We start from the raw sequence: 27,700 nt of genomic DNA, 5'->3' as shown, positions 1-27,700 counted from the left end.
GTTAGGGTGTTTTAGCTTTGCTCTGTAGTACAGTGATGAGCAGCATCAGAGGAATTTGCACAGAAAACCTAATGGCAAACGGCCAACACTGCATTCTTCATAACAAACGCTCAAGGAACGACAGCTACCTTGTGCCAGTAGCAGGGCTACCATCTCTTCATGGCCTTCTCGGGCAGCTTCCATTAGAGGAGTATAACCTTCATCATTAACCTCCTCCAGGTTAGCTCCCCTTTCAATCAGAAGAGCTGCTAACTCCACGTGTCCACCACAAGCAGCCAGAGTGAGTGGAGATTCAAATGAATCCGCAGGCATATTCACTTGAGCACCACTGTCTAAAAGCAAGCGTGCCACTTCCACGTGTCCATCCTACAAAACAAAGGTGAACACAAAAATCAGAAACAGTCGAAATCGCTTGATGCTGTAGTTGCAACCACTATCACACTAGGTCTGAAAACGATCCCAAAAAGACAGGGACTTTTACTTATGATGGTTCAATTTACAACATAGTTATGGTAATACTTGGATTAAACTGACATTTAGGTTTCCACCTACATCTAACAGAGGTTTAAATGCATGAGGAAAAAAGAGCTAGATATATGTTGTTGTTTGGTGGGTTTGTTTTTTTTCTTTCTTGGGGGAGCAGGGAAAGAGTTATGGGATAAAAGTTTCTTAAATATCCAGCAAAATACCCGTGACACAATAATAACAGAGACAGCAAACAAGTATCACAAATAATAAACCCACTCTATGACTAAACCCCAAAACAAGCTTCAGAAGAAAGATTTTCTCTTTCCTCATAGTTGATTCATGGCTTCTACAGACAAAAAAAAGTTCCAACTCGCAGTTTCTAGATCCTGGGAGAGATACCTGCAGAAAAACTGAAGTGGATTACAGTGAGACAGGTACCAGGAGAGGGAAGACTGGAATAAATCCTAGAATGGTTTGGGTTGGAAGGAACTTTAAAGATCATCTAGTTCCAACCCCCTGCCATGGGCTGGGACACTTTCTACTACCAGGTTGCTCAACACCTCATCCAACCTGGCCTTGAACACTTCCAAGGATGGGGCATCCACGATTTCTCTGGGCAACCTGTTCCAGTGCCTCACCACCTTCACTGTAAAAAAATTCCTCCTTATATCTAATCTAAATCTCCCTCTTTCAGTTTAAAGCCATTGCCCCTTGTCCTGTCACTACACACCCTTTTAAAGAGTGCCTCTCCAGCTTTCCTGTAGGCCCCCTTTAGGTACTGGCAGGCTGCAATAAGATCTCCCTGGAGCCTTCTCTTCTCCAGGCTGAACAAGCCCAATTCTCTCAGTTGGTCTTCATATGAGAGGTGCTCCAGCCCTCGGATCATCTTCATGGCCTCCTCTGGACCAGCTCCAGCAGCTCCATGTCCTTTTTGTGTTGGGGACCCCAGAGCTGAACGCAGCACTGCAGTGGGGGTCTCACGAGAGCAGAGCAGAGGGTTAGAATCCCCTCCCTCAACTTAAAGGAGACTGAAAAGTGCCTTGGAGTGAATCAGTCTTTGCCACAGAGGTAAGAGAACTAAGGATTGCCAGGGCAGTCTGTTCGAGACTTTACCAATCAAAGAATAGAAATGCAGCTGTCAGCTTCTCAAGAAACTACTACTAAACTCCTCAAAGTTACTTGAAATAGATCAGGTACCAAAAAATCCATGTTTCACCTAATGTATGGTTTGTAGAGAGCCACAATACCTCTGAAAAGGGGAAAACAAAGAAGTTTTGGCATTAGGAAAGAAGGAACACTGACATGATTTCTCCCTCCCACATAACTTAAGAAACTGAGACCCAAACTGGTGGAACAATTTGGAGAAGAGATCTTGGAAAACTGAAACAGATTACAAACTACACCTAATGAAGGGGGGAGGTTTAAGTCACGCAAAGAGTGCTCAGTGAGATATAGAAGGTCTGAGGGTCTAATCAGAGGACATTTCACACTAGACCTTTCTTCAGCATAAACAATTAATAGCATAGCTCAAGGATGGAAAGGGAACTCCAAAATAAAAGACTTGAATCGAAGCATGCTCTTTGTATCTCTCAGTGGAGAGACAACCTCTTGCTGTCTTATATACTGCAGGTGCAGAGGTATGAGGCGCATCACCTTGGTCACTCCATTTGCCATCCAAAGAAACACAGGGTTCTTTCAGGAGTAAGCTGTCAGCCAGCTTTGATGATTTAGAGCCCTGTGTCCTGACACAGTGGCTCTCCTAGGATTTGGCAGTTAAGCTGGATTAATTCTTTAAACTAGCCCCAATGTATGCTGACAGATTTTGCTAGAGAACTACAGAATACTTCTTTCTCAGGAAGACATAAAAAGGGCCAGTTTCAGTGGCAAATAGCAGATGTTTCCATGTTGCATCGTTGGAAGGAAATCTGAAGATGGGCAATACTAAAAGCCAAAAAAAAGGACATTAGAAAACCTTTCTGCCCAAGGTTGAAGCCAGAGCTGTCGAGGCTAGGGCACTGACACCTAGGGGTGATTTATAAAGTTATAAAGCTAAGAATTCCACTAATTCCCAAAATTAAAGAACTGGTTATGTATTAAGAACAGCAACCTCAAGCGAACTACCAATTCCCCAAGTCTGATCTCACCAGAACTCTCAGCCAGTAACTCAAACAGCTGACACAGAGCTACAGAAAAGGAGACAGGAGGGATATCAAACATGCAACTCCTGCCAATGCTGGTCTTATGCTGACCACGAAGCAGGTAGCAAGTAGCCTGAGACTGACAGCAACCAAGTCTGTAAATTAAAGACAGGCTGTTGCTCTCAGAGAAGCTAGCTAAAAGCCAGCCGCCACCTCATCTAACTAAAGGCATTGTCCTAGGAGCGGCACTCTATCTTGACCAAAACATACTAAAACTCAGCGGCACTGACAATATAATTGGTGATCAGACATCACAGCTTCCTGGATTTGCAGCATTCAACAGTTGGAAAACAGTGAAGACTCGGAAAAAGCACAATAATTTGGTGGAACAGTTCCCTTCTGCAAGGGTGCAGTCAAAAGATAGCAAGGAGCAAACTCCACTATTTGACTTGGACTTCAAAGGATCAACTTCCTCTCTGTTGCTTTTAAGGGTCAATACACACTCTGCAATGCAAACTAGTCTGAAACATCGAAGAGCTAAAACCGTGCAGGCAACCCGCACAACTTCATCTTCTCAAGTGACACACGCCATAGCCTCCGAGTTAAACCAGTGCTCAGACTGTATCACCATAAAAGCCAAAAGAACCCCAACCAAAACCTCAACAGGACAGTAGGGTGACTAAAATATTTGGTTTGTAGTCATGTTGCAATCTCCTTTAAGTGACAGCATACACCCACTGCACCTGTGTCCGTCTGAATTCCATCCTGGCACTAGGTGCTCCCGCAGGGAAGACTATTCATGGATACCATTACCATCTCACTGTCGAAGACTTCAACGCAGCTTGAGATGTTAGAATCTGACCTTGGGCACTTGCATCATCACCTGACAACTGCACTATAAGAATACTTGATCCTCCCTCTCAGAAGACTAGAGGAACATTGCAGCCTATCTCCTAAGGTTTATAGCCTACTGGGAGCAAATTAAGTTTTCCTCCATTTGCTGTGCTTCCTATGAAAACAAGCTCCCTGTTCCTTCTTCAAAGATGTTCCCCAGCTTGAAGAAGAGATAAAAGGTCATCTAAGGTCTGGACAAAAATGGTTGCAGATACGCTTTGACCCAATAGTGCACTCTTTATTAAAGCAAAACTCTCAGAGAGGGAAGTTTTTCCTCAATGGCTGGTTTCAAATTATGATTTGTCTAAGAACCAAACTACTTTTGACCTACCATTTTAATTTTCAAAAGAAAAAACTCACGGCACCGTTTACAGAAACCTAGAAGAGAGCAAACCATCTCTACATGCAAAGCTCCTCCTGCATTAGTCTTCCAGATCAGTGCACTTCTGGAAGGATCACACCATGATAATCTGAGACCTTGTTTATAAAGGCGAAGGTGGAAAACTAACTCTTACACTGCAAAAGAAACAGTGACTTGGGGGTTCAACCTACTACTCTACAGCACTGCAGATTAGTTGCCCCCACACTTCACACAGGAAGCATTTAAAACAACACATCACACTCCAAAAATTAATTCTTCCCTATGACCAATCAGACTGAGAAGCTGGCCACCTGCGGTAACCACCGTAAAGGCTTTCTTACAATGCAAACTAACACACACTGACTTGCAGATCCAGAACAGCTGGTTAACAAAGGCTCACTTTATTTTATCATCTCTTTCCTTCCTCCCTCACTGAAAAGGTGACGGTACAAATAAAGGTTACTTACCATGCAGGCTTCCATTAGCGCTGTGTGCATCTCGTCTGTTTTGTGCTCCTGATCAGCCCCAGCTTCAAGCAAGAAACGAACCATATCTAAATGGCCTTCAAACGAAACAGAGCAAAACAAATCAGCATCTAATACCATAAACTTTCAGTAGTACAGACAATACATTTAATTAAATCATTTATATTTTCATAGTTTTCTGTTACAATTTTTACAAACTACAGTTTGCAAACCTGCTCTTTTTAAAGTACTCTGAAAATACACAACGGACAGCCAGACCTCGGACAGTCTTTCCCAACAAAGACAGACCTCTCTAGTTCAAGTTTACACAACAGGGACCTTTCCTTGCGACTTCAAGCTAGAGAAGACTGTGCTTGTTCCTTATTCAACTGTTTAATAAGTGAGACACTCTTTCAGCGTTCCGAGTCAGCATACGACTGAGGGGGGACTATCTATTAGAGATAGGTCCACGTAGATCTGAACTTAACTATAAGCATTTAATCACAGCATTCACAGACACCTTTCTGAAAACTAAAATATGCATGTTATGCCACTATTTTTAAAAGTTTCTACTCAACTTTACCAATACTTGTTTCCAATTCTATTACGGCTTTCGACATTTTAGAATTCGTCTCTTAAAAGTTATATATTTTATCCTCTCAGTGAGCATCCTCCTCCAAGACAAGACTTGGTTTTGCATAAACTGACAGGAAAACAAGGTAGCTCAACCATCTTGCCAAAGATAATACAGGAATCTCTAGTCGATGAAGATCTTAACATTACATCACCCTATGAAGTTTTAGGTCACAAGAAACAAGAATGCCCCTCCAACATATCCAATATTACTGAAATTTCTCTGTAAAGAATCCTGCAGGATATATGCTGCAGGAAATCCATGACAAATCCAGACACAAGTATCCAGATAGGTTATACATAGTGTGTACCCTTCAACTCTAACCACAGAGGCAAAATCTGAAGTTACTCTGACAATAATCTGCATCCTTAAAGCTTCCATTAGGATGAAAACAGTTGTTGGGAATTTTATGGAGGTTTTTGGACAAAAAACACTTGGAAGCACACTGGATTAACATTTCGCTAAGTTACTTTATATAGAAACTTTAAAAAGCAAAAGAAATTAAGTCAAAAGCCCATAAAAGTTCATAATACATAACAATTCATAGACATCTGCCAAAATTACATTGAAGGAAAAGTATCCAGTAATAATACTAGCATTTTCACCCCATCAGGTATTCCAGGAAGATTCATTCTAACTTCACACTTTCTTAACAACTGAGATGTTTTCAGAACTTGCAGATAGTTGGTGAGGGGCATCTGAATGAAACAGAGAATGTGGTAGTGGGAGAAGAGAAAAGGAGAGTGGTGGCGTGTTCGAGTACACGTTTGGATGCAGCCAGTCACAAGTTTCCATCTGCAACATGCAAAACACGTACCCACCACATTTGGACACAGGTAGACAGCCTTAATACCGCTACACCATGGATGAACGTTTCCCGACCTCAAGTTTAAAACCAAATCCAGCATTCCAAAACTCGTAAAGAAAAACATTCAAAGTACGGCTGGAAGCTTTAGTTAGATAAACCCTAGCAGATAAATTTACACAAAACCAAGTAAGAGACAATACCTTTATAGCACGCAAGTGTAAGTGCACTTTCTTTGAACTCGTTGGAGTGAGTGTTGATTCCTGCACCATATTCCAGCAATACTCTTGCCACCTCAACATGACCTGCACTGGCTGCTTCCATTAAGGGGGTATGTCCATTCTCGTTGTGGTCTTCTATGTTAGCACCAGCTTTCAATAGCACCTTCACTATGTCAACAAAGCCCCCAGCACAAGCGTAAGTGAGAGCCGTGTTCCCTGCAGAGAAGAAGTTCACATGAAAGCTTTTTCCATCACCCACTCCTAATACAAGAAAGGAAACTATTTCAACAGCTCTGAACAAAACGAAGTACAGCAACAGCAGCAGCAATGTTACTCCAGCCAATAATTTCAGGCTGGGTATAAAATCCCAACACAACTATAATATGAAAGAGTTTTAATGCTAAGCCAACATTACTGATCAGGACTTTTTTGCTTTGATTATTATGTTTCCTACTTCAGCACACAAAGAGCGATCAAACACGCACACAGAAAGATCGATCAGTAATTTTGATGCTCACTGTAGAGTTTGGGCCAGAAAGGCAGGGCAGGTGTTTGGCTTTCTTTACCTAAGACTGTATCCTGTAATCCCTTCAAAAAATTTACTGGCTGGCTGAAGATAAATTTGTAATTTAAAACTCTAGTACTGTAAGTGACAGACAATCATACATGGCTCAGGTTTTAAATGCTACAGTCAATTTTAAGGTAAGTTCTGCTTAATATGGCTAAACATCAAGATAAAAAGAATATTTCACAGTTCAGACACCCAACTTTTTTTAAAATTTGAACAAAGTTTAAATTCTATCTTAATCTTAGCAGAATCCAACTGCAGGTTTATAGTCTCAGCAAGGTTAGTTAAGCTGTGGTCAAGCATGAGCAACGCAGACAACATTCAGTGCTCCAAGAATTGTACCTCTTCTTTGGTAAAAAGCAGACTGAAATAACTGGTCTTGACCAGATGCATCCCATGGTCTTCTTACTGGGTAATTTCCCATTATACAGATGAGAAAAGCTAAACTTCACGTATTTTTCTGGTCATCTAACACCAGTGGTTTTCACAGGAACAACGTTTTCCATTACAGTTTATATTAAAAACAATCCTTAATAATGGGCAGGTAAGACACTAAACACACCCGCTATGCATCCGGCCTATTCCTAACAGTTCCTGTCACGTTTTCTTGTGAATGAAATTATCAGACAAAACCACAGATGTTCAGAACAGCTGCATGTCTTATGTGCCAGTCACTAATTCTTCACATTCCTGGTTCCCAGTTACCTGTTGAAGACTGTGCGTTGACATCTGCACAATGAACAAGGAGAAGTTTAACAATATCTACATAGCCTCCACTGGCAGCTGCCATTAAGGGAGTTATGTCTCCTTTATTCCCTCGATCTTCAACGTTTGCATGCATTGCTAGAAGCACCTAGAGAAAAAAAAAACTCACTTGAATGAATAAATTGTAACACCAACATTTTGCTTTCAATTCAGTGAGGCCTGTGAGAATGATTCCCCAGCCAGCCATGACATCCCCATGCAGTAATACTCCCAACAGTGAAACACAATGATACTCTCCAGGAGCACTTAAAATTACTACCTGCACTGTGCTATGCTTCAGGAAGTGCTGCTTTTTCTACATTTGTTCGTATCTGCTAAAACCAACATTAAGTTGCAGTGCAATACTGACATTTTTGAAGGTCACGGGGCAATTCACTAACCAGAACGACAGCAGAGAAACTGTAAACCTGCATTAATGACCAGAGCACACATCAGGTCAAGCTTACAGGTAAACAGTTTTCTCCCTGTACTCTTGCTTGGCACCAAAATACAAAGCTGGCCACTTTGAGAACTATCACCTAAACGCCTGCAAAGAAGTAGAAATCCTGCCCTTAGATACACAAGTATAAAAGCCAAAAATTTACACAAATTAATGCCCTGTTGATACAGATGTGATTAAAAAAAAAAAAAAAGGACTGAGTGACTGAGACATAGTTTTTAAAAGGTAACCACTTAGTGTTTGATTCTGCTGCTATTTTAGATCCTCTTGCAATGTCTGCTTGGCAGAACAGCTTGACTGCATCTAGAACGATGCCAGAAAAGCAGATACAGCATAAAACACATGAAACATTCCTCAAACAAGCCCCTTAGACCTAAAGGTTTATATGACGACATTTTCTGTTAAAAAGACAAACGATAACTGGAAGCCCACAATGAGCTCTATTAACTGATATTCTGGTTAGATCATAAAAAATTATTATAATCAGAATAGCTAAAACATTTATCTATCAAAGAAGCTCCTTAGACAAGGCTTCACAAAGGCTTAGTTGTGATTGTATCTGTTACTTACTTGTGCCAATTCATAATACCCTGCTGAACAAGCCAAGCAAAGGAGACTCTCCCCTTCTTCAGTATGTTCATTTACACTTCTTCCTTCATCCAACAGCTTCCGGACAGCATTTACATCCCCATCTGAGCATGCTTCTGCCAAACTGCGACTGCAAAATCAATTACCACAGAATAAGCCCAAAAAATCTGCAAGAGATCAGTAGCTTTCCTATGCAAAGAAGTCTTTAAAGACTCACGACGTTAGTACTAAGCCTTACTAGAAGACATACCTTACAGATTTTTTTAATAAAAAGGATATATATATGCATACATCATTGCCATAAGTGAAATGGAGTAAAAGACCTTGCTTATATCTACATTAATTGTTGTCCTCATCAGCTGCTAACTCAGGTAAGCTCTCATACAGGCTAGATGTAGAGAAGAGTGCTCGAAACTAGGTAGTTTGTGGTGTCTGCAAAATACAGCAGCAAACCTCACTGATGCTATGCACACTTGGGTGGAATGCCAGAAGCACAGAGGCGATGACCATGACAAACTACTGCCTACTCGTACCAAGGCCAGTTTCTAGTAGAGAGAAAGCCAGAAAGCGAACAGCCTAGTATCACAGAGGCACTAATACTGAATCCTGCAACAAGACCGACCTGTGACTGTTGTCTGTTCCACAGTGAGACTATTTCCTTCTCTGCTCTAGTCCAAATTTTTCTTTTTTTTAAATTGAGAACACCAGTTTCCTAATTTAAGCAGCCATTTCAAAGAAAAATCCCCACCTTACCGAATGACATCTTAAAGGAAGAAAGAAGAGGAGCCTTACAGAAGTTTACTATGTTTCATGCACTGTTAAAAGCATACTACAGAAGTTTTCAGACGGATGAAATAAGCCAATACGACTGCATGGTTTTTTAAACAGCAATAACAACATAAATCCTACATGAAATACTACTAACTCATCGTCATTATAAGCTCAGAGTTAGAAGGAAAAGACAAGAAAAACCCCAAGTTCTTGCCATCTCAAAGCTCAGAATTCTATAATCACTACTTTATCCATCCTTAATCTCTGAAGTAGAGAGAGCAGCTATGGTATAAAGTAGAGAGAACAGGTCCTGAGACCCAGGAAAGTACACCAAACAAATCTTGAAAAAGGTGAGTTGAGCTTCAATTTATCTCAAATCAAGTCAGCTGCCCTTTAAATCTTTTTCTGTACAAAAAAAAAAAGTCTAACAGCAAAGACAACTGTTACAGCACTGCTAAACACAAGTGTAAACAAGAGCAAGTCATGCTCAGTACCAACTCAGGTACATGTCTCCACTCGATGATGTAATTTAGAAAATCCATGCGAGGAATCATGGTCCCTGAGCCACGAGGAACCAAATCCCAGTTAATGCCCTGGCAGGAGGGGGAAGGGAGGAAGAACCTTCTGTAAAAAACAGAAGGGGACTATACGTGACGCATTCCTACCAGCATATCTTATTGGCAAGATATGGAAGCTTGTTTCTTAAAAGTACACTCAGATTCATTAAAAACCTCAAACTTCTACTTTTCTTCTGTAAAACACAGTTCACTCAAAGTCATTCAGAACAAAGAAAACATCCATTTGAGCACAAAGTTCCCTCAGGAAAGTACAGAAGTTTCAATTTTCAATTGTGCAAAGACCGTAATGGTTAAACTATGTTAAGATCCTGTTTTGAAATGAACTCATTTGCCATATACCCCAAACAAAATAAACTGTGCTAGCAGCTGCTGGATAAAAGCTGAGATCTGACTTGAAGAGAATATCCAGTATCTGATCGCTTACACTTGCACTGTAACCACTAAGTATTTTAAGCAAAATAACTGATATTTTGGTAACGTTTGGCTACATACTGAAGCAATGGGATCCCACTAAAAGGCTGCAGGACACGACCAAATCCGTCACCTTCTCCTGGGAGGTAGTAAGGGACAGCCATGTGTTCATGGCACAAGCAGCCTAACAGCCTTGGTGCAACCCACACGTAACTGGGCATTTACAGCTCTCGTTCCTGTGTTCAGCTGGGAGGAGCGGGTGGGGATTCCTGCAATTTTGCACACACATAGTCTAGCTTTTAGAAACAGGAGCCACCCAACACCATAACCTGCGAGACAAATCCTGAAACAGAGCCATCATTCTTAGAAGATGACCTTAAGCCACCTCATATAATACAGAACTGCTGTGAAACCAAATATGGTCTGGGAAAAAGCAACTGAAAACAAGACCCTTAATTGACTCTAAGTGACCCAGGCACCTCGAGAGGTCTCCCAGTTTGCTCCCTGCTCAGGTTCCCTTTGAAATATTTCCAAGACATTTTGTAAAAGTGACAAGAATTAAACTGGGATGCTCTTCCAAATGAAGCACAGGATGCTGTTGACCTTTGCCCTCCAAGGGTGCATCACTAGCTCAGGCTCCATTTGTTGTCCATGACAAAACACAGGCCTTTTTCTCCTAAGTTGACTTGCAGCCATTCAGCTCTTCCCATGTGTACCAACGCTCAGAGATATTCCTCCTCAGGTTCAAGACTCTGCATTTCCCTTTGTTGAATTTCATTAGATTCCTGCTGACTCCTTTCTCCAGCTTGTCAAGGTGCCTCTGAATGGCAGCACAACCATCTGGTCCATCAACCACTACCTTCAGTTTTGTATCATCTCCAAACTTGCTAAGGATGCACTCTGTACCACCACGCAGGTCGTTGTTGAAGACATTAGACAGTACTAGCTCCAAATCATCCCCTGGAGTACACCACTAGCAACTTGCCTTCACCTGGACTTCGTGCTACTAACAACTCTGAGCCTAGTTCAGATGGCTTCAATCCACCTTACTGTCCACCTAGCTGGTCTGCACTTCATCAGCTTGTCTCACAGGATGCTGTGGGATACAGTGTCAAAAGACTTGCTGAAGTCAAGATCAACAGCATCCACTGCTCTCCTCTCATCTACTAAGGTAGCCATCTCATCATAGAAGGCTATCAGGTCAGGCTTGATCTTCCATTTGTAAAACCATCATGACTACTTCCCATCATCATTTTCTACTTATGTTGGAACATGGCTTCCAGAAGGATCTGCTTCATCACCTTTTTGGGGACTGAGGTGAGGCTGACCTGCCTATAAGTCCCTTGAATCTTCTTTCTTGCCGTTCTTGAGGACAGGGGTGACATTTGCTTTCTTTCAGTCCTCTAGAACCTCCCTCATTCCCCACGACCTTTCAAACAAATTGAGACTGGCCTCACAGTGACATCAGCCAGCTCCTTCAGTACTCACAGGTGCATCCTATCAGAACCCATAAAATTGTCCACTGAACCACATCCAACCCATTTACATGCTCCCTGACCTGATATCAAACAAGGGCAAGCCCTCCTTGCTCCAGACCTTCCTGCTCATCTCAGGGGCTTGGGATTCCTGAAAGCAAATCTCACCAGTAAAGCCCAAGGCAAAGACAGCACTAACTACCTCTTCCTCTTCTGTGTCCCCGTCACTAGGTTCCCTGCCATACTCTGAGCCAGGCTCTCATCTTCCTTTGCCAGGTGATATACTCACACTAGTATATCTTGGTGCCTTTCATGCTCTTTGCCAGGTTCAACTCCAGGTGGGCTTTGCCTTTCCTAGTCGCATCCCTGTTTGCTTGGACATTGTCTCTATATTCCTCATGCACCACCTGGCCTGCTTCCACTTCTTGTATGCTTCCTTTTTATGTTCAAGCATGCTTCCCCAGCATATTTTCATCTCCCCATGTTTTGATTCACAAGTAATTTCCCTAGCTTCAGTTAGGAAATGGAACTATATTTGTTCTATATTTACGTTTACGTTTTGAGCGATGACTCAAGACTACTGCCCTTACTGTAAGCACTTTGTTTTGCAAATCCCAAGCCTGAACTTCGAGAGGACAAACTTAAGACTTTCAATTTTTGATCCTAGATCTGAAGTCCAACAGTATATGCAGGCACACCATCCCAACAATTTTGCAACTATTTGCATCACTTATCAGAGTAGAAAATGTTTCAGGATCCCTAAAGATGCTTTGAAATTACCAATGTAGAAGAAAGCTTTTGACGACGTAGGACAAATCCTGAGTTCCGTCATCACGGGAGTTAAATGCAGTCCTCGCTAACTATCAGTTACAAAAGTTAACAGACAATATAGTTTCATTTTCCCCTAAGTTCCTGAGAAAGATCCCGGGGAAAATCACTGCCCTGTAAGTATGAGTATTCTCTTCCAACCTCTAATACAATGAACTAGATTCACTGGTTTCCAAAGTATGCTGAGGCAGTAATTAGAGAACTATCACCAGCTCTCCTACAGCTAAGGATTTAACCCATTTTTGAAAAAGAAATCAACTGTCTAGTACACAGAAAGAGCAGCACATTAGAAAGTAACATTTTTCTGTACTTTTCTCTTACACTTCAAAGCCAATGACCTGATGAGACACTAGTTATGACACCTTCAGATTAAATAACTTTGCTTCTGCTAGTAGTAGAGCAACAAGTTACCAAGTACTAATTATGAAATTAACTGAATTTGAAATGGAACATCCAAACTTGCATTCTGTAGTTGGGAAAAGGGGTGGGGAGCGATCAGTACATACTTGTCCACTTGGCCTGCATTGTGATTGTTCTCTGCTCTCATCCGCGTCAATGCAGCAGCAGCTTCATCCAGCGCACAGCTGACAGAGGACGTCAGTCTCCGGAGAACCTCGGGATCTGCGAAGGCTTTACCATCGGCAGTGGACAATTTACCAATTCCTTCAGTGTACGTTCGTTCATCAGTCGGGTTAGTATGAAAGTCACACAAAAGAAATGCAAAGACACGATTTTAGATTACAGCCACATGCACTATTAGTTAAAAATCATTTGCAAACATGCCAGAAAATCAGCTACTTAAAAGTAACTTAACATTTGCCTAAGACCTGAACATTTAATTAACTATAATAAGGCAGTAAAAAAAGTATTTTTCAACTGGCACCTTCATTACCTGTCCCAAATTCCCAACTCACACCTTTGAAGAATTTTAAAAATAAAATCTTGGGGGGAACAAGGATAAGTCCAGGGATTAAGCCCAAAACCAAGTGTTCAAGAAATACGTATTGTTCCATGGGCTTGGTATAACATTTTCTGAATGTGAGGAATTCTCCAATTTAAAATGTAAAGTAGTTACCCCTTTCCCACCCAACTCCATCCAAAATGAAGTGGACTTAGCTCTAATATACGTTTTCTTTAAAGGCAGGAAAAAACATTTTTAAAGTTATTAGCTTAAATTTCCTATAATTTAACATTCTAAGCTGCACGGCTCTAGCTTCAGGCATAAAAATTATGAAATAAAATTTCAAATATTTTAAGTATACTTAAATTCAATGCCTTCTCTACACTAAGCAGTAGAAATGCTTACTCAAGGGACTTTTGTAACAGCTTCTCTTTTAAAAAAAATTCTTTGCTGCAAGACTAAAGCTGAAGGCCAATACAGAACAGCACCGTAAGCAGGTATCTACCCCGCTCATTTACACGTTTGATATATAATTACGGTACAGCTGTGCAGTTTTACTCCACACAGATTTTACTCCATATAGTTCATCACAGCCTCAAGCACATCGTATTTTACTTATGCAAACATCACTGCACAGTTGCCTCTGAAGTGTAAGCAGGGTGTATATTTGCATATACAAATGTGCAAATACTGTAAAGAAACACACTGATGAATAGTACCCTCTCTCCCCCTCTCCCCCCTCAAAAAAAATCAATTTCATATTCTACAAAAAACCAGACGGTTACTGGTTTATAGATTAGCTCTACCTTCCCCAGTGATGAATCAGTAACTTTTCAATTTCTTAGTTGTTAAACAGTCAAATTAGACAAAAACCTCTGAAGATAATGCATCTTGTACCTCGGAAGGTTTGCTGTTTGGTATGTCCGTATCTCTGCAAGACTGATTTATGCTCCCGCAACCCAGCTTGTAACTATTCTAAAAGAAATACTGAAATCATACTTTGAAACTTTCAAACATTGTCTTCAGACAATGTATCTCCCCTGTTTGAGAGCATCCAATTTGTTTCTCACTGATGCGAGAACCAATACTTACCAGATGTCCCCACCCTGAACACAGTTGAGGCCAGCACACACCAGGCACACTCTTTTACACTACCCCACATCACTGCTGGCTTACAGTACTCAGATCCAGTGCCGCTGGAAATGACGAAGGGTCCCTATCCCATCATCAAGGCAGACACCTATGACAGGCTGCAGAAGTTTACCTGGCCAACTGAAACCGAGCATGGGCTACGAAGGCTGAGATGAGCTGCTCAAGAGACTTGGTCAGAGCCAAGGGCACTGCCTCCCTGGCTCCAGCATCCTGCCTCTGGGTCACTTCGGCACTGCCAAAACGCTATGAAAAGCCATTTCTAAGAAGTTACCCACCATGCAATAAAATGACAACTAATCTGCTCACGCCAAACTCGCCTGGTTTTCGAAAGTGCCCAGCGCACTGCAGAGCAATCGGAGCAGAGAAACGTCAGGTCACAGACTCCTGACTCCACAGAATTTGAAGAGTCCCCTTCCAGCCCCCTTCCAGCTCCGAACTGTTAGACCATCACCTTCCTGCCACTGCCGTTAAATATAGCGAGGCTATAAATAACAAGCCCCAAACACCACTGCTCACACTCCACAGAGCAACATAAACGGAATTTGTGGTTGGTTTAAAGGGGGATGTCGGCTCTGCCATCGCAGCAGTGGGACAGTGGGAGATGGTCACTGCAAAAGGCACCCGGGCATCGATTTAGTACCAAACACACAGAGAAAGCGGTAAGTTTTTACACAGATCTGCTTCCCCAGGACAGCTCACAGAGCAACTACACAGATGTTCACACTAGCTATTTCTGGTGGCAGTGCTGGCTTGCACTAGCTTTCAGCGCACATAGAGGTACTGCCTAAGGAAAGAGAAGGAATTAAGTGTTCACAGCTCAGCAGTGAGGCCTCATCTAGGACCCTGTAACCAGAGCTGAACACCGCAGTAAGTGAAGCGGAAAAGTACCTGAGAGAAATCCACAGGATTTAGAAAAATGACCCCTGAGCGAATGCTAAAAGGAGCAGATCTAGCTTACAAGGAGCAGCACAACAGCAGGTTCTCGTCACTTAAAAGGGTCTCACGAAGGAGCTGGTAAACAGCTCTACTGCTGGCAGAAAAAGTGGGATATACGAAGTCCACTCAAAAAACCAAACCAAAACAGAACACAAAATGACCTGTCTATCTGAAACCAAACTGGATATCTGTCGGAGAAGTTTCCTGGCTGCTACACGGGAAGCACCTGTGCCTTGTCGAGACAGGTGCTGCGAGTCACGGTGGCCAGCCGGAGACCAGGTGACTACGGGAGGCTTAAAGGTGGGGCACTCCCCTCGGGGAGGGGGCAATTTTCTCCTGGAGATTGGAGAGGTAGGAGCCCCCGGAGAGCAGTGAGTTGAAGCTCTCTGTTGGAAGCCTTCGGTTGTGATAAGGACCTTTGGAGTGTGATAAAGAGCCTTCTGATATACGAGGGGAATCACAATGGCCTTTTGGGTTGTGATTCCTGAAGATGAGATACCAGCGGTCCGCGACAGATATCTCAATCACTTCAAAGCACTACGGCAGCAGATCAGACAGGTCACCTAGACAAGCAGAACCTACACTTGACTACTCTCTCCGTTTCTCAAGTTTCCTTGTTGAAGCATTCATGCATGGGATGTCTGAAGGCGAGACAAGTCACCCCATAGATCTAAGTCCCGTGCCCGTAAAGACAAATGAACTTCAACCTCTGCAGAGCTCCTGCTCCAAAGTATCCATTTTCATGGATTACTGCTGGTGGTCTCCTGGAGGAAACAGGTCACTGGCTCTTCCTTCCAGCTGATAAAAGCATACTTGACAGCTCCATACAGTTTCCTACCATGTTCTAAAAAGGTGCTGTGACCACACCAAGGACTTTCAGAGGGTAAGCTGAAGATGTCTTTTATTTACCTCACCAGCTAGGGCTCAACACGGGTGCCATCCCCAGCTGTTTAACTTCAATACTTTTATATCGCACATGCCAAAACTAATCAGCAGCCACAAAAGACCTCAGAGCAGACATTTGTCAGGCTGGATGGAGTAGAAGGGAGACAGACTACAAGAATTACCACTGCAGACACCCATTAATTTATCTTGCTTTTTGCAAGTTTACAGTGCCATGTAAATAACTGCTCAGTTTTCACTTGGCCGTGACGTAGGATGACTCTGTCAGAACCCTATTGCTGTAATGCTCACTTTTCTTTGAATCTCTAAATTCATCTGTGTCCACTCCATAGCCACTTGCTCCTGTGTCGCTCTCCCGGGTGTCTAAGACACCTTGTACACAAAGGGACAGCAACAATCTGATCTACACACAGGTGCTGGACTAGAACTCTTCTTGTCTCCTCCCATTCAATGACTACTGAAAGCATCCTCAAGACCATTCTCCACATTTGCTCGAATTCATCCTTCTTGCACACAACTGATCACAATTCCTCATGTTCCTACAGTCTCACTAGCATATTACTGATCTGACACCGCCTGAACTGAAAGCCAGTGTTTGACATTCTGTGCTTCCTGTGGGGCAGTGGCACATTTTCAGGAACGCAAGTCACCACAGAGGTTGTGTAACATCATCTTTTCATGACGATGAGAATATGGCAGGCACTGCAGACAGTTTTTTATTGAGAACAGTCTACCATCATTAACCATTCGGAGATGCTGACGTTCCCAGTGCAAAGTTACAGCTTACCACTAAAATTATTAAGTTCACATTTGCAAGTAAACTCAAAGGAAGTACTTCCATACAACATGAGCTGCCATACAAAGGCCAAAAAAGTGAATTTAAGTATAGATTAGATAGGTTCATAGAAGGCATAAGCTTTACAGTAACACTAAGAAGAGTAGCCCTGGCAGTCACTATTTAAGGACATTCCCAAAGAGACTACTGGAAGGATAGAGAGAGAAAAGACTATCACTTGTACTGTCATCTAACTGCGTTTTCCTCAAGTGTCCACAGCTAGCCCACTGCAGGGCACAGAGCTAGACACACGTTCAGTCTGCCTTTGTGGGGCAGTTCTTCAGCTGAGCACCTTCTGCTGAACCCATGAGCCAGTGTGTCCCCAGACTCCGGCAGCAACAAGGCCAGTGGCATTATCCGGCAACTGAAAAGAGAGCGCTCAACCAGCCCTGTGTTGCCAGAGAAGTTGTGGATGCCCCACCTGTGGAACTGCTCAAGGCCAGGTTGGAAAGGGCTTTTGAGCAATCTGATCTAGCGGAAGATGTCCCTGCCCATGGCAGGGGGGTTGGACTAGATGATTTTTAAAGGTTGCTTCCAACTCAAAACCCATTCTATGATTCTATAGTCTCTCCTGACTGGAAATGGATGACCTAGCTCCTCCCCATCCAACACATCAACACAGACTGTCGATCTCTAAATTACAGAGAAAAGCACACCGAGAAAATAGTTCTGAATTCTAGGATCTGCAAGCAGATTACTCCTTCTGCTGGGCCACAAACCTTCAACTCTATGGAATACAGATTCAGGCTGCATCTGAAAAAGGTGCTTCTACCAGTTTAAACAAGTCAATCATTTAACAGAGATGAAACGTCCAGTACAACTGACTACTACACAACCAGGCTGAGTCTGGAGCAGATGACTTTTTTTTCCCACTATGCCACTCATGCTGTGTGCCAGAGTAAACTTAGTGGCAGGTTAGTGCCATACTACTGACCTATCGATCTATTTAAAGTAGCCTGAAGTCGATCAGAGGTGTATTAGAACAAGAAGCTCACCTTTCCAGGGAAAAGCTTGCTCATCAGATACACACCTATAACCAACACTGATTTGAAGCATGGGCTTCCTTGTTGACTTTCAGACTCATTAGCATACTCCGTCCATGTAACTACCAAAGTCAGAGTTTTAAAGTAACTGAAATGAGCTTGTAACCTCTCAGTGTGATCCTCCTCTAACTAGTCAAAGGTACAGATATCACCTCAGAAAAAACGGGACACAATCAGGCTTGTATCTTTGGAAAAGCCGGAAGGGCAGGACCTTATATCGCTGGTGTGATTTTGCCATGAGGAACCAGAGCTTACATTCTCTGAAAACCATGTCTAAATTTTCACAGTTTGAACACACAAGTTGAAAGCCATGAATGTATCTTAAAGAGCCAACATTAAAAACCTGGGCCAAAGTCATTTCAAGTTCACTGCAGAAAAGGAACAAGTCAGATACACACACTGGAGCAACCATTCCCTTCCCTTCTACTTCAAGAAAAAGAACATTCTCTCAGGAGCATCAGTTGCTCTACCCTCCCTAACTGGATAAAGTTCTTATCAAGGACAAGGAAAATACTTAATTGTAGTTTCTAGTTAGTAGTTCATAATTATCACCATTTACAAAACCTGAAAATGAAATTACTCTGATACAGAGCCCATAGTTAAGTCCTTCATACCACACACAAGCGGTGCCAACGCATGCTTTGAACATCAAAGGAGATGGTTCCAAACAGATCAATGTATCTAAGCCTAAGAAGTAGCATCCCACAATCCTCACAAAAAAATGCCGATTCAGCAGTAGTTATATTCCTTCCCACTCCATTCCAGCACACCATATGGTCTAACATACACTTGAGGCTATTCACCTACTAAGGTGTCCAATTCATGGTCTCGCATTCATCACAAAATCAAACTCAACTTTAGCTCACATGGAATCATCTGCTGGTCACCGAACCTTAAAAGGATCCTCTGTCTCCTTAAGGTCTTACATAACCTGTTCCCCAAAGGCAGGTTTTGATGGAAATTTGATGGAAATTTCATTTCTGCCATCACAGAGACATGGCAGGATGAATCCTATGACTGGAGTGTAGGAATAGAAGGATACACACTCTTCAGGAAGGACAGGCAGGGGCGAAGAGGAGGAGGGGTTGCCCTCTATGTCAAAGACCAGCTGGAGTGCATGGAGCTGCACCTGGGGACGGATGAGGAGACAAGAGAGAGCTTATGGGTCAGGATTAAAGGGAGGGCAGGGACAGGGGACATGGCAGCGGGGGTCTGCCACAGGCCACCTGACCAGCAAGACCAGGTGGATAAGGCCCTCCATAGACAGACAGGAGCAGCCTGACGTTCATGAGCCCTGGTCCTCATGGGGGCCTTCAACCACCCCGATATCTGTTGGAAGGACAACACGGCAGGGCAGAAGCAATCCAGGAGGTTCCTGGAATGCATGGATAAGTTGATAACTTCCTTCTCCAAGTGACAGAGGAACCAACAAGGAGAGGTGCTTTACTGGACCTTGTTCTCACCAACAAGGAGGAGCTGGTGGGGAATATGAAGTTCAAGGGCAGCCTTGGCTGCAGTGACCATCAAATGGTGGCGTTCAAGATCCTTAGGGAGGCAAGGAGGCCACTCAGCAAGCTCACTGCCCTGGATTTCAGGACAGCAGACTTTGGCCTCTTCAGGGATCTGCTTGGTAGAATACCATGGGATAAAGCCCTACAGGGAAGAAGGGACCACGAAAGCTGGATAATATTCAAGGATCACCTCCTCCAAGCTCAGGAGCAGTGCATCCCAACAAAGAGGAAGTCAGGCAAAAACACCAGGAGGCCTGCATGGATGAACGAGGAGCTCCTGGACCAACTCGGACACAAAAAGAAGGCCTACAGAGGGTGGAAGCAAGGACAGGTAGCCTGGGAAGAATACAGAGAAATTGTCCAAGCAACCAGAGATCAGGTTAGGAAACCCAAAGCCCTGATACAGTTAAATCTGGCCAGGGACATCAAGGGCAACAAGAAAAACTTCTACAGATACGTCAGTGATAAAATAAGATCTAGGGAAAACGTAGGCCCTCTCCGGAAGGAAACAGGGGACCTGGCTACCCGGGATATGGAGAAGGCTGAGGTTCTCAATGACTTCTTTGCCTCAGTCTTCACTGGCAAGAGCTTCCAGCTGCACAGCCCAAGTCACAGAAGGCAAAGGCAGGGACTGGGAGAATGAAGAACCGCCCACTGTAGGAGAAGATCAGGTTCGAGATCATCTAAAGAACCTGAAGGTGGACAAGTCCATGGGACCTGATGAGGTGCATCCGCGGGTCCTGAGGGAACTGCCAGATGAAGTTGCTAAGCCACTATCCATCATATTTGAGAAGTCGTGGCAATCTGGAGAAGTTCCCAATGACTGGAAAAGGGGAAACACAGCCCCCATCTTTAAAAAGGGAAAAAAGGAAGACCCAGGGAACTACAGGCCAGTCAGTCTCACCTCTGTGCCCGGCAAGATCATGGAGCAGATCCTCCTGGCGACTATGCTAAGGCACATGGAAAATAAGGAGGTGACTGGTGACAGTCAACACGGCTTCGCTACGGGCAAACTATGCCTGACACATTTGGTGCCTTCTATGATGAGGTTACAGCATTGATGGATAGGGGAAGAGCAACTGACATCGTCTACCTGGACTTATCCAAAGCATTTGACACTGTCCCACACAACATCCTTGTCTCTAAACGGGAGAGACATGGATTTGACGGATGGACCACTCGGTGGATTGGCTGGATGGTCGCACTCAGAGAGTTGTAGTCAACGGTTCAATGTCCAAGTGGAGGCCAGTGACGAGTGGTGTTCCTCAGGGGTCAGTACTGGGACCAGTGCTATTTAACATCTCTGTTGGTGACATGGACAGTGGGATCGAGTGCACCCTCAGCAAGTTTGCAGATGACACCAAGTTGTGTGGTGTGGTAGACACACTGGAGGGAAGGGATGCCATCCAGAGGGACCTGGACAGGCTGGAGAGGTGGGCCTGTGAGAACCTCATGAAGTTCAACAAGGCCAAGTGCAAGGTCCTGCACATGGGTCGGGGCAATCCCAAGCACAAGTACAGGCTGGGCAGAGGATGGATGGAGAGCAGCCCTGGGATGCATCAAAAGAAGCGTGGGCAGCAGGTCGAGGGAGGGGATTCTGCCCCTCTACTCCTGAGACTCTACCTGGAATACTGCATTCAACTCTGGAGTCCTCAACACAAGAAGGACATGGAGCTGCTGGAGGGAGTCCAGAGGAGGCCACGAAGATGATCCGAGGACTGGAGCACCTCTGCTATGGAGATAGGCTGAGATGGTTGGGGCTGTTCAGCCTGGAGAAGAGAAGGCTCTGGGGTGATCTTATCGCAGCCTTCCAGTACCTAAAGGGGGCCTACAGGAAAGCTGGAGATTACAAGGGCATGTAGTGATAGGACAAGGGGAAATGGCTTTAAGCTGAAAGAGGGCAGATTTAGATTAGATATTAGAGAAGAAATTTTTCACTTAGAGGGTGGTGAGGCACTGGACCAGGTTGCCCAGAGAAGCTGTGGCTGCCCCATCCCTGGAAGTGTTCAAGACCAGGTTGGATGGGGCTTTCGGCAACCTGGTGTAGTGGAAGGTGTCCCTGCTCATGTCAGGGGGGTTGGAACTAGATGATCTTTGAGGTCCCTTCCAACCCAAACCATTCTATGATTCCATGATAGCTTTAAAAGCCCAAAAGAACAACGAAATAAGCATCGTAGCCCAGAAACGTGTCTTTTTTTTTATGGTATGTCAAGAACCTGCTTTAATTAGCATGGTGTATAAGTAGCATCTCAAACAAGGTGAAGAGGGTTCAGGGAAGGAAAGAGGGGACTTTGTTTTAGCTTCTTTGTTGGAATCCCCATTCAGAGGAATAAAGAATTTCTCAATTGTCAAAAGCAACTGCTACAGTCTCATGACAACAAGCAGTAACTCTGCCAGAAAAGTATTAATTCTAGCACATCACCCAGGTGCTACCATAAGGCACGAGGGCAACAAGCAGGACTGAGCATACCCTGTTCTGTAAGGTCTCAGGTGGCTTAACTCAAATTCAGCACCGACATGGCTGTCCTAACAGCACATCAGACAAATTCAGTTCCAGTATGTTAAGAGTAGAACCTAAGGGAAGAATTCCTAAAGAGAAGAGATTTCCCAGGACCTTTTAATCCACGTGTTATAAATTTATTTCTGGTAATGCTTAGGAGCAGTGCAGCATCCACAGAAAATTACCACCTACTGTTCTCTGTAAATTCTAGCAGTGGTGGAAGCAGAGATGGTATCAGTCATCCACCGAACAGCAGGCTGCTGCTCTCCGCCGTGCCATAACTTCCTGCTTCGGGTATGTTAACAGAAAGGGGTTGTCCAATTCCCCATATAACTAACAAAAAAGCGTGCGCTTCACTCCTCTCCGACTAGGTTAAAATACTTTCCCAAACACTAGGTTCATATGAATTGGAATTGGCAAGCAGAGCACAGACACAACGAGTGTGTCCTTAGCCAGACCCGTGCCCACTCCAGGTCAGGCTTCAACAACTGCACGATGCTCCCATCATGGCCCCTGCTGGTTAGAAAACCACAGGCACAGAAGCGTGGAGCACAGTTTTCCCTGATTTCTAACAGACCCTAGCTACAAAAGAACAACCAACCAACGCTAGGTCCCACTGATTCCATGACAAACGCAGCAATGGAAAGACACACAGACTCTAGTCTTACAAAAGAGATTTCAGCAAGGACGCAACACAAACCATTCCAGCCTGTCTCAAGTCAGAGTGGATTGTGCTGGCTCCGTTTTCTTGTAAAACACAGTCGAAAGCCAAGCAAATCAAAAGAAATAACCATTTTCAAGTTTCACTGTTTCTGCATCGAGATATCTAATTTACAACATCAGAATGAGGGATATAATATATTTACAATTTTTGAATACGTTTTAAGCATTTAAATGTGGTTTATTGCATGCTGATTGCTCAGACTAAACTTCTCAAGGAAGAAACAACATGTTCAGTAGTGCTCTTTATATTTAGTAATTAGAAAAAACTAATAATTCGTTCTAGTGTACTCATCTTCTGAAATTCATATGCTTTTAAAAACTTTAAGATAAAGTGCTGTAAAAAAAAATTGAAATTCATACTAAGCTGAAGAACATTACAATTACAAGGGAAGGTTTACTTCTGTGTAAGGAAAATAACTTTTAAGTCAGAGTATAGACTCAGCTACACCATTGGGATTTTTCGGTAAGCAATTTGGCCTTTAAAATAATGTCCTTCATTAAAGCAGTTAAGCGTGTCATACTTAAAATTCCATATGATTCTGGTGAGTCTTTGAAGAATTCTCACAATATTTACAGACCTTAATCACATCTAACACAGTTCCTAGGACAATGTGTGAAGGCAGACCTTCAGGAGTTTGTAGTCTGAGGATGCACAAAGAAGAGTTGCACTGAAATCTGCAGAGATTTTGCATCTGGACTATCCCTATCTCAAAAAAAAATACAAAACAAACAGAAAAACATATCATCAACACTGAAACCCCTGACTAGCTACTTTAGACACTGTGCCTTACCTGCCTACGTTCCACTGCTAGTATTATTTGTATAGTGACATTTTAAACCCTGTCCAGGAATAGCTGATTTTACTTTGCCTTTCAAAAAAATCCACATTTTGACATCAATTTCATACTACTCAAGTCCTCTCATGACACACTTGCCCTTAATAAATACATTGGTAACAATTCCCATGGGGTTTTTTTACCATTCAGAAGAAAGATCAACTTTGAGCAGAAATGCTCTTTCAAAGTTTTTGAATTCTCACTCCTGACATTTAAAATGTCATATACTTCCATGCTGCAACAAACTTGCTTAAACCATCCCAGTCCAAGAACACTGATTATGGTCTGGCACATCCTCAAAGAGGTATCCAAGACACTTGGCAACACCCTTTCTAATCGCTTCGTAACAGGTTATCACACATTACTGTGCCAGTATGTATGAGATTATCTGCTACTGCTCAAATGAGCGTGCAATTTCACAGATAATGTGAATCTCTTGAAACACCAGTAATTATTTTGAACAAGAAAATATCATGAACTAAATTGGCTGGGTCCTTCCTCCTGCTCCAGATTCTTCCTAAATCAGTCCTTCTGCACTGTATAATACTCCAATTCAAAGACAGGAAATCTTATTTTCTAAATAACAGAAAGGGTTATCCCTGAAATACAGATGTGAATGCCAATCACGTGAGTTGAAATTATGATGACACATATTGGTCATGTTTCCAAAGGCCTGATCAATCCTCATTCAGACTAAACTAGTTCCCTAATCCATCTTCCGTAGCCAGTACCAGGGAGAAAAAAAACCCTATACACCTGCTCTCTGTGTTTGCTTCTACACATTGGCTCATGTGCTCAAACTGTAACTCGGCTGACCATTACTAACCTCGATAAAATTCACAACGCTCTTTCAGCTCCAGTAGGGCTGGATTATCAAGTTAACTAAATGGGATATAAGCTGAGTTTACAGATCTAATTGTGCTTCTTACGGTTGCCTTTTCGCTAGGCCAGATTAAGGTACCCGAGTGATCGGCGTTACAACTAGTCATATCAGAATTGAAAGATTTTTCCTTTCCAACAAATGCAGATCTCTAAAGGCTCTACAATAGCACCTTCCCAAGTTTTTGAGCCTCACCCAGTGACATTTGTGGAAGGCTAATATCTTTCTTTATTACCATGCTGACAAAAACATTACCATGCTCTCCAAAGGCAATGCCATTCCCTGGGAAGCAGGGCTCAAGATCCACGCAACCACAGCAGGGCTCTAGACCACACCTACTGCCCCAGCTTGCTCCGTGCTTTTTCACACTGCAAGGAACTGCTCTTGCACAGCACAGCCAGCTTGCCTGAGCACGCTGCAGCTTGACAGCCTCCTGAGCAGATGATTTAATCACCCTATAAAACCAAACAGAACACCCAGCGCAGGGGAATGTCCCTTCCAATTGTATTCTGCTGTATTCACTAGATTTCAACTCAATGAGATTCCCAGATGGAAATGGTAACCCTGAGTTTACTCAGTTTACTTGTTGCCACAGAGGTTTGCTTCCTTGACTGGTTTCTGTTGGTTTTAGTGGTAAGCTTATCAAAGTGTGAAAGTTCAGGGTACTACAAAGCCAATGTAATAGATCAAAAACAGAGCTTGTCTGCTGCCTCAAAATCCCTTTCTAAGATAAAATCCAATGAATAAATATTTAAACACCTATCACTCCCCGCTCCAAAGTCATAATGGCTCAAAATCATGCACCAGTAAGATGCCAGATGCTAGTTAACATATAAAAAAATCTTTGGACAATCACCAAGTTTTCTATTGGCTATTCCCTCTCCATTTGCAAGTGCCAGATTTTGGAGGGAACTCAAACTATAAGAGAGGTCATGTTTATTTCCTCACTGCAAAATGTAGGACCTAGAAGGGATTCTTTCATACAGAACTAGATTTAAAGTTTTCCCAACACCTTCCTGAGATTAAAGAATTTCAGCACTTTTGCTGGAAATAGATCATGCAATCTGGTAAATAAGTATCTTTCTGACATGACATGGTAGGTGAGCAGACCACCATTATACTCAAAAAAATCTCACTCCAGAAACCATTTAGAACAGACTAAGCTGTTACTGTCTCATGGGATGACTCAAAAACAAAAATGCAGGCAAAAAATCATGCAGAGGTATCACCTCGTGTGCAGCCAAAGGTAGCCATGAGCTTTCCTAATGCTCTAGTGCTTCACACCAATGTACTGACAGAGTAGCAACAGCACTTCTCAGTAAACTAACCCATCCCAAAAGGCTGCTCCACGGCAGCCAAATCCTGTAATGAGCACTGCCATACCTCCATCCCGGCAAGAGCTTCGAGCACCTTCACACAGCACAATCTCTACTTCAGCAAAGCCGTGTCTATTGCTCAGGCACATCAGAGTTGGACCAGGTGTGTTAACTAAATCTGGCACTTTCGGGATGCACGTGAGCAACTGTGCCGGGCCAGGTAGCCCATCAGATATCTCAGAGAAGGGCTGTGGCCATGGAGCACTGAGTAACTGCAAAAGGTCTCTGCAGTAGGTTTAGCTCTTTCTAGAAGAGCTGGTCTTCCTCAGCCTACACTGTACAGTTGTTCAATCCAGTAACTCCTACCATACACCTGGAAAACCCATACAAGTACAGAAAAACTTCAAACTTGACCAAGCAGAGTTCCTGCAGAGACGAAAGAATAGTCTTCCCCATGGACAGTACCAGCAAGCAGAGAATGCCAAACTCAGTGTAGCTTAGGCACTTGGTGCTGATCTGGCAGTAGAAAGGCTCAGCCTAATTCCTTGAGAAAGCCTTTGCCATCTTCCAAATCACAATAAAAGAACTCTCCTGCAGACAGGTCTGCTGGCTTAATGTGACACCAGGAGCTGACACTGGGGGCAGAAAGAAAGTGCTCATTACTGTGCAAAGGAAACTCCATGTTGTGTCTAACTTCAGACCCAAAAGGATAAAACAATCAGACAACAGCAGCACTACTATTTAAAATCCTGGCACATCTGAAACATGCCCTCAAGATGGCAAAAGGCTTGTAAAAATAGAAAAAAACAAAAGGTGTAATAGAAAAACCAAAAACCAAAGGTTTGACTGGGGAAGGAGAGGAGGAAGGTGGCAAATTTCAAATCCCTGAAGAGAGAAAACCTGCCAGGGGAAGGACATGACAAGAACTTCTTTTGATGGCAACCATCAAGAATAATCACTTTTATTATGTAATGGTGAACTATTTAGACCACCACTAACTAAACCTCATGGAAGTTTTACCTCCCCCACCCCCCAAAAAAAACCCTTAATTTTTGCTTAGGTAAATCTCCCTGAAAAACATGTTTGGTCTTTTGAAATTTCTCATTAAAAATACATTTTAGTGCAGGTATAGCCTATGGTATCTTTTTGAGAAAAGCTGTAACAGAATGCTGCTCCATTTTTCGATTGGTCACTCCAACATTACTAGTTTCAGGGAGGGAGTAGTGGAGATTCAATATGGTAGGGTTTATCTTAGCTTTGTTTTCTAAAACACTAAAAAAAATAAATTGAGGCTTTCAGTCTTTTCAGCCAGGCACATGTCTTTGTAATCTTCACCACTGAATATCAAAATTACAGTCTGATTTCAGCTCCAGTGCACTAAAACTTCACTGGAGCCTTAACATCCCTGCTGTAACTATGCTGAACACAAGAATTTACCCTTTTGTATACATTTATAACAAACTTCACTATCAAACTGTATTCTTTTTCCCCCGTACCACTGAATGCATGGCACAAACAGGATTCACTGGCTGCAACTTTTATTTTGCTCTTCTCAATTAGTATTTGGGCATGCTAAATAAAACTCATTTAGCATTAAATTAATAGCTACTGCTTGGTGGTTTGGTGGGGTTTTTTTTTGAGTAATTAGCACTTTACATTATTTCATATGTCACCACAGTTCCCCACAGACTCCCAGAGCAGCCAAGTTTTCAATTTCTACAAATCGGATTCCTGACAGCAAACCATCACACCCAAA

At 43.0% G+C, this 27,700-nt stretch overlaps 1 protein-coding gene across 1 annotated transcript in view; it reads right to left on the bottom strand.

The window, feature by feature from the left end:
• The window catches only part of ANKHD1 (ankyrin repeat and KH domain containing 1), a 127,683-nt gene that overhangs the window by 65,887 nt on the left and 34,096 nt on the right, over positions 1–27,700 (bottom strand). Inside the window, 6 exon segments of the mRNA XM_086621647.1 lie at positions 129–366; positions 4,329–4,423; positions 5,968–6,201; positions 7,259–7,406; positions 8,328–8,475; positions 12,915–13,071. Coding sequence (XP_086477773.1) covers positions 129–366; positions 4,329–4,423; positions 5,968–6,201; positions 7,259–7,406; positions 8,328–8,475; positions 12,915–13,071 — 1,020 coding nt within the window.

Source organism: Tauraco erythrolophus, chromosome 16, assembly GCF_009769465.1.
Source record: "Tauraco erythrolophus isolate bTauEry1 chromosome 16, bTauEry1.pri, whole genome shotgun sequence".
Lineage (NCBI taxonomy): Eukaryota > Metazoa > Chordata > Aves > Musophagiformes > Musophagidae > Tauraco > Tauraco erythrolophus.
This window is presented reverse-complemented; position numbering and strand designations above follow the sequence as displayed.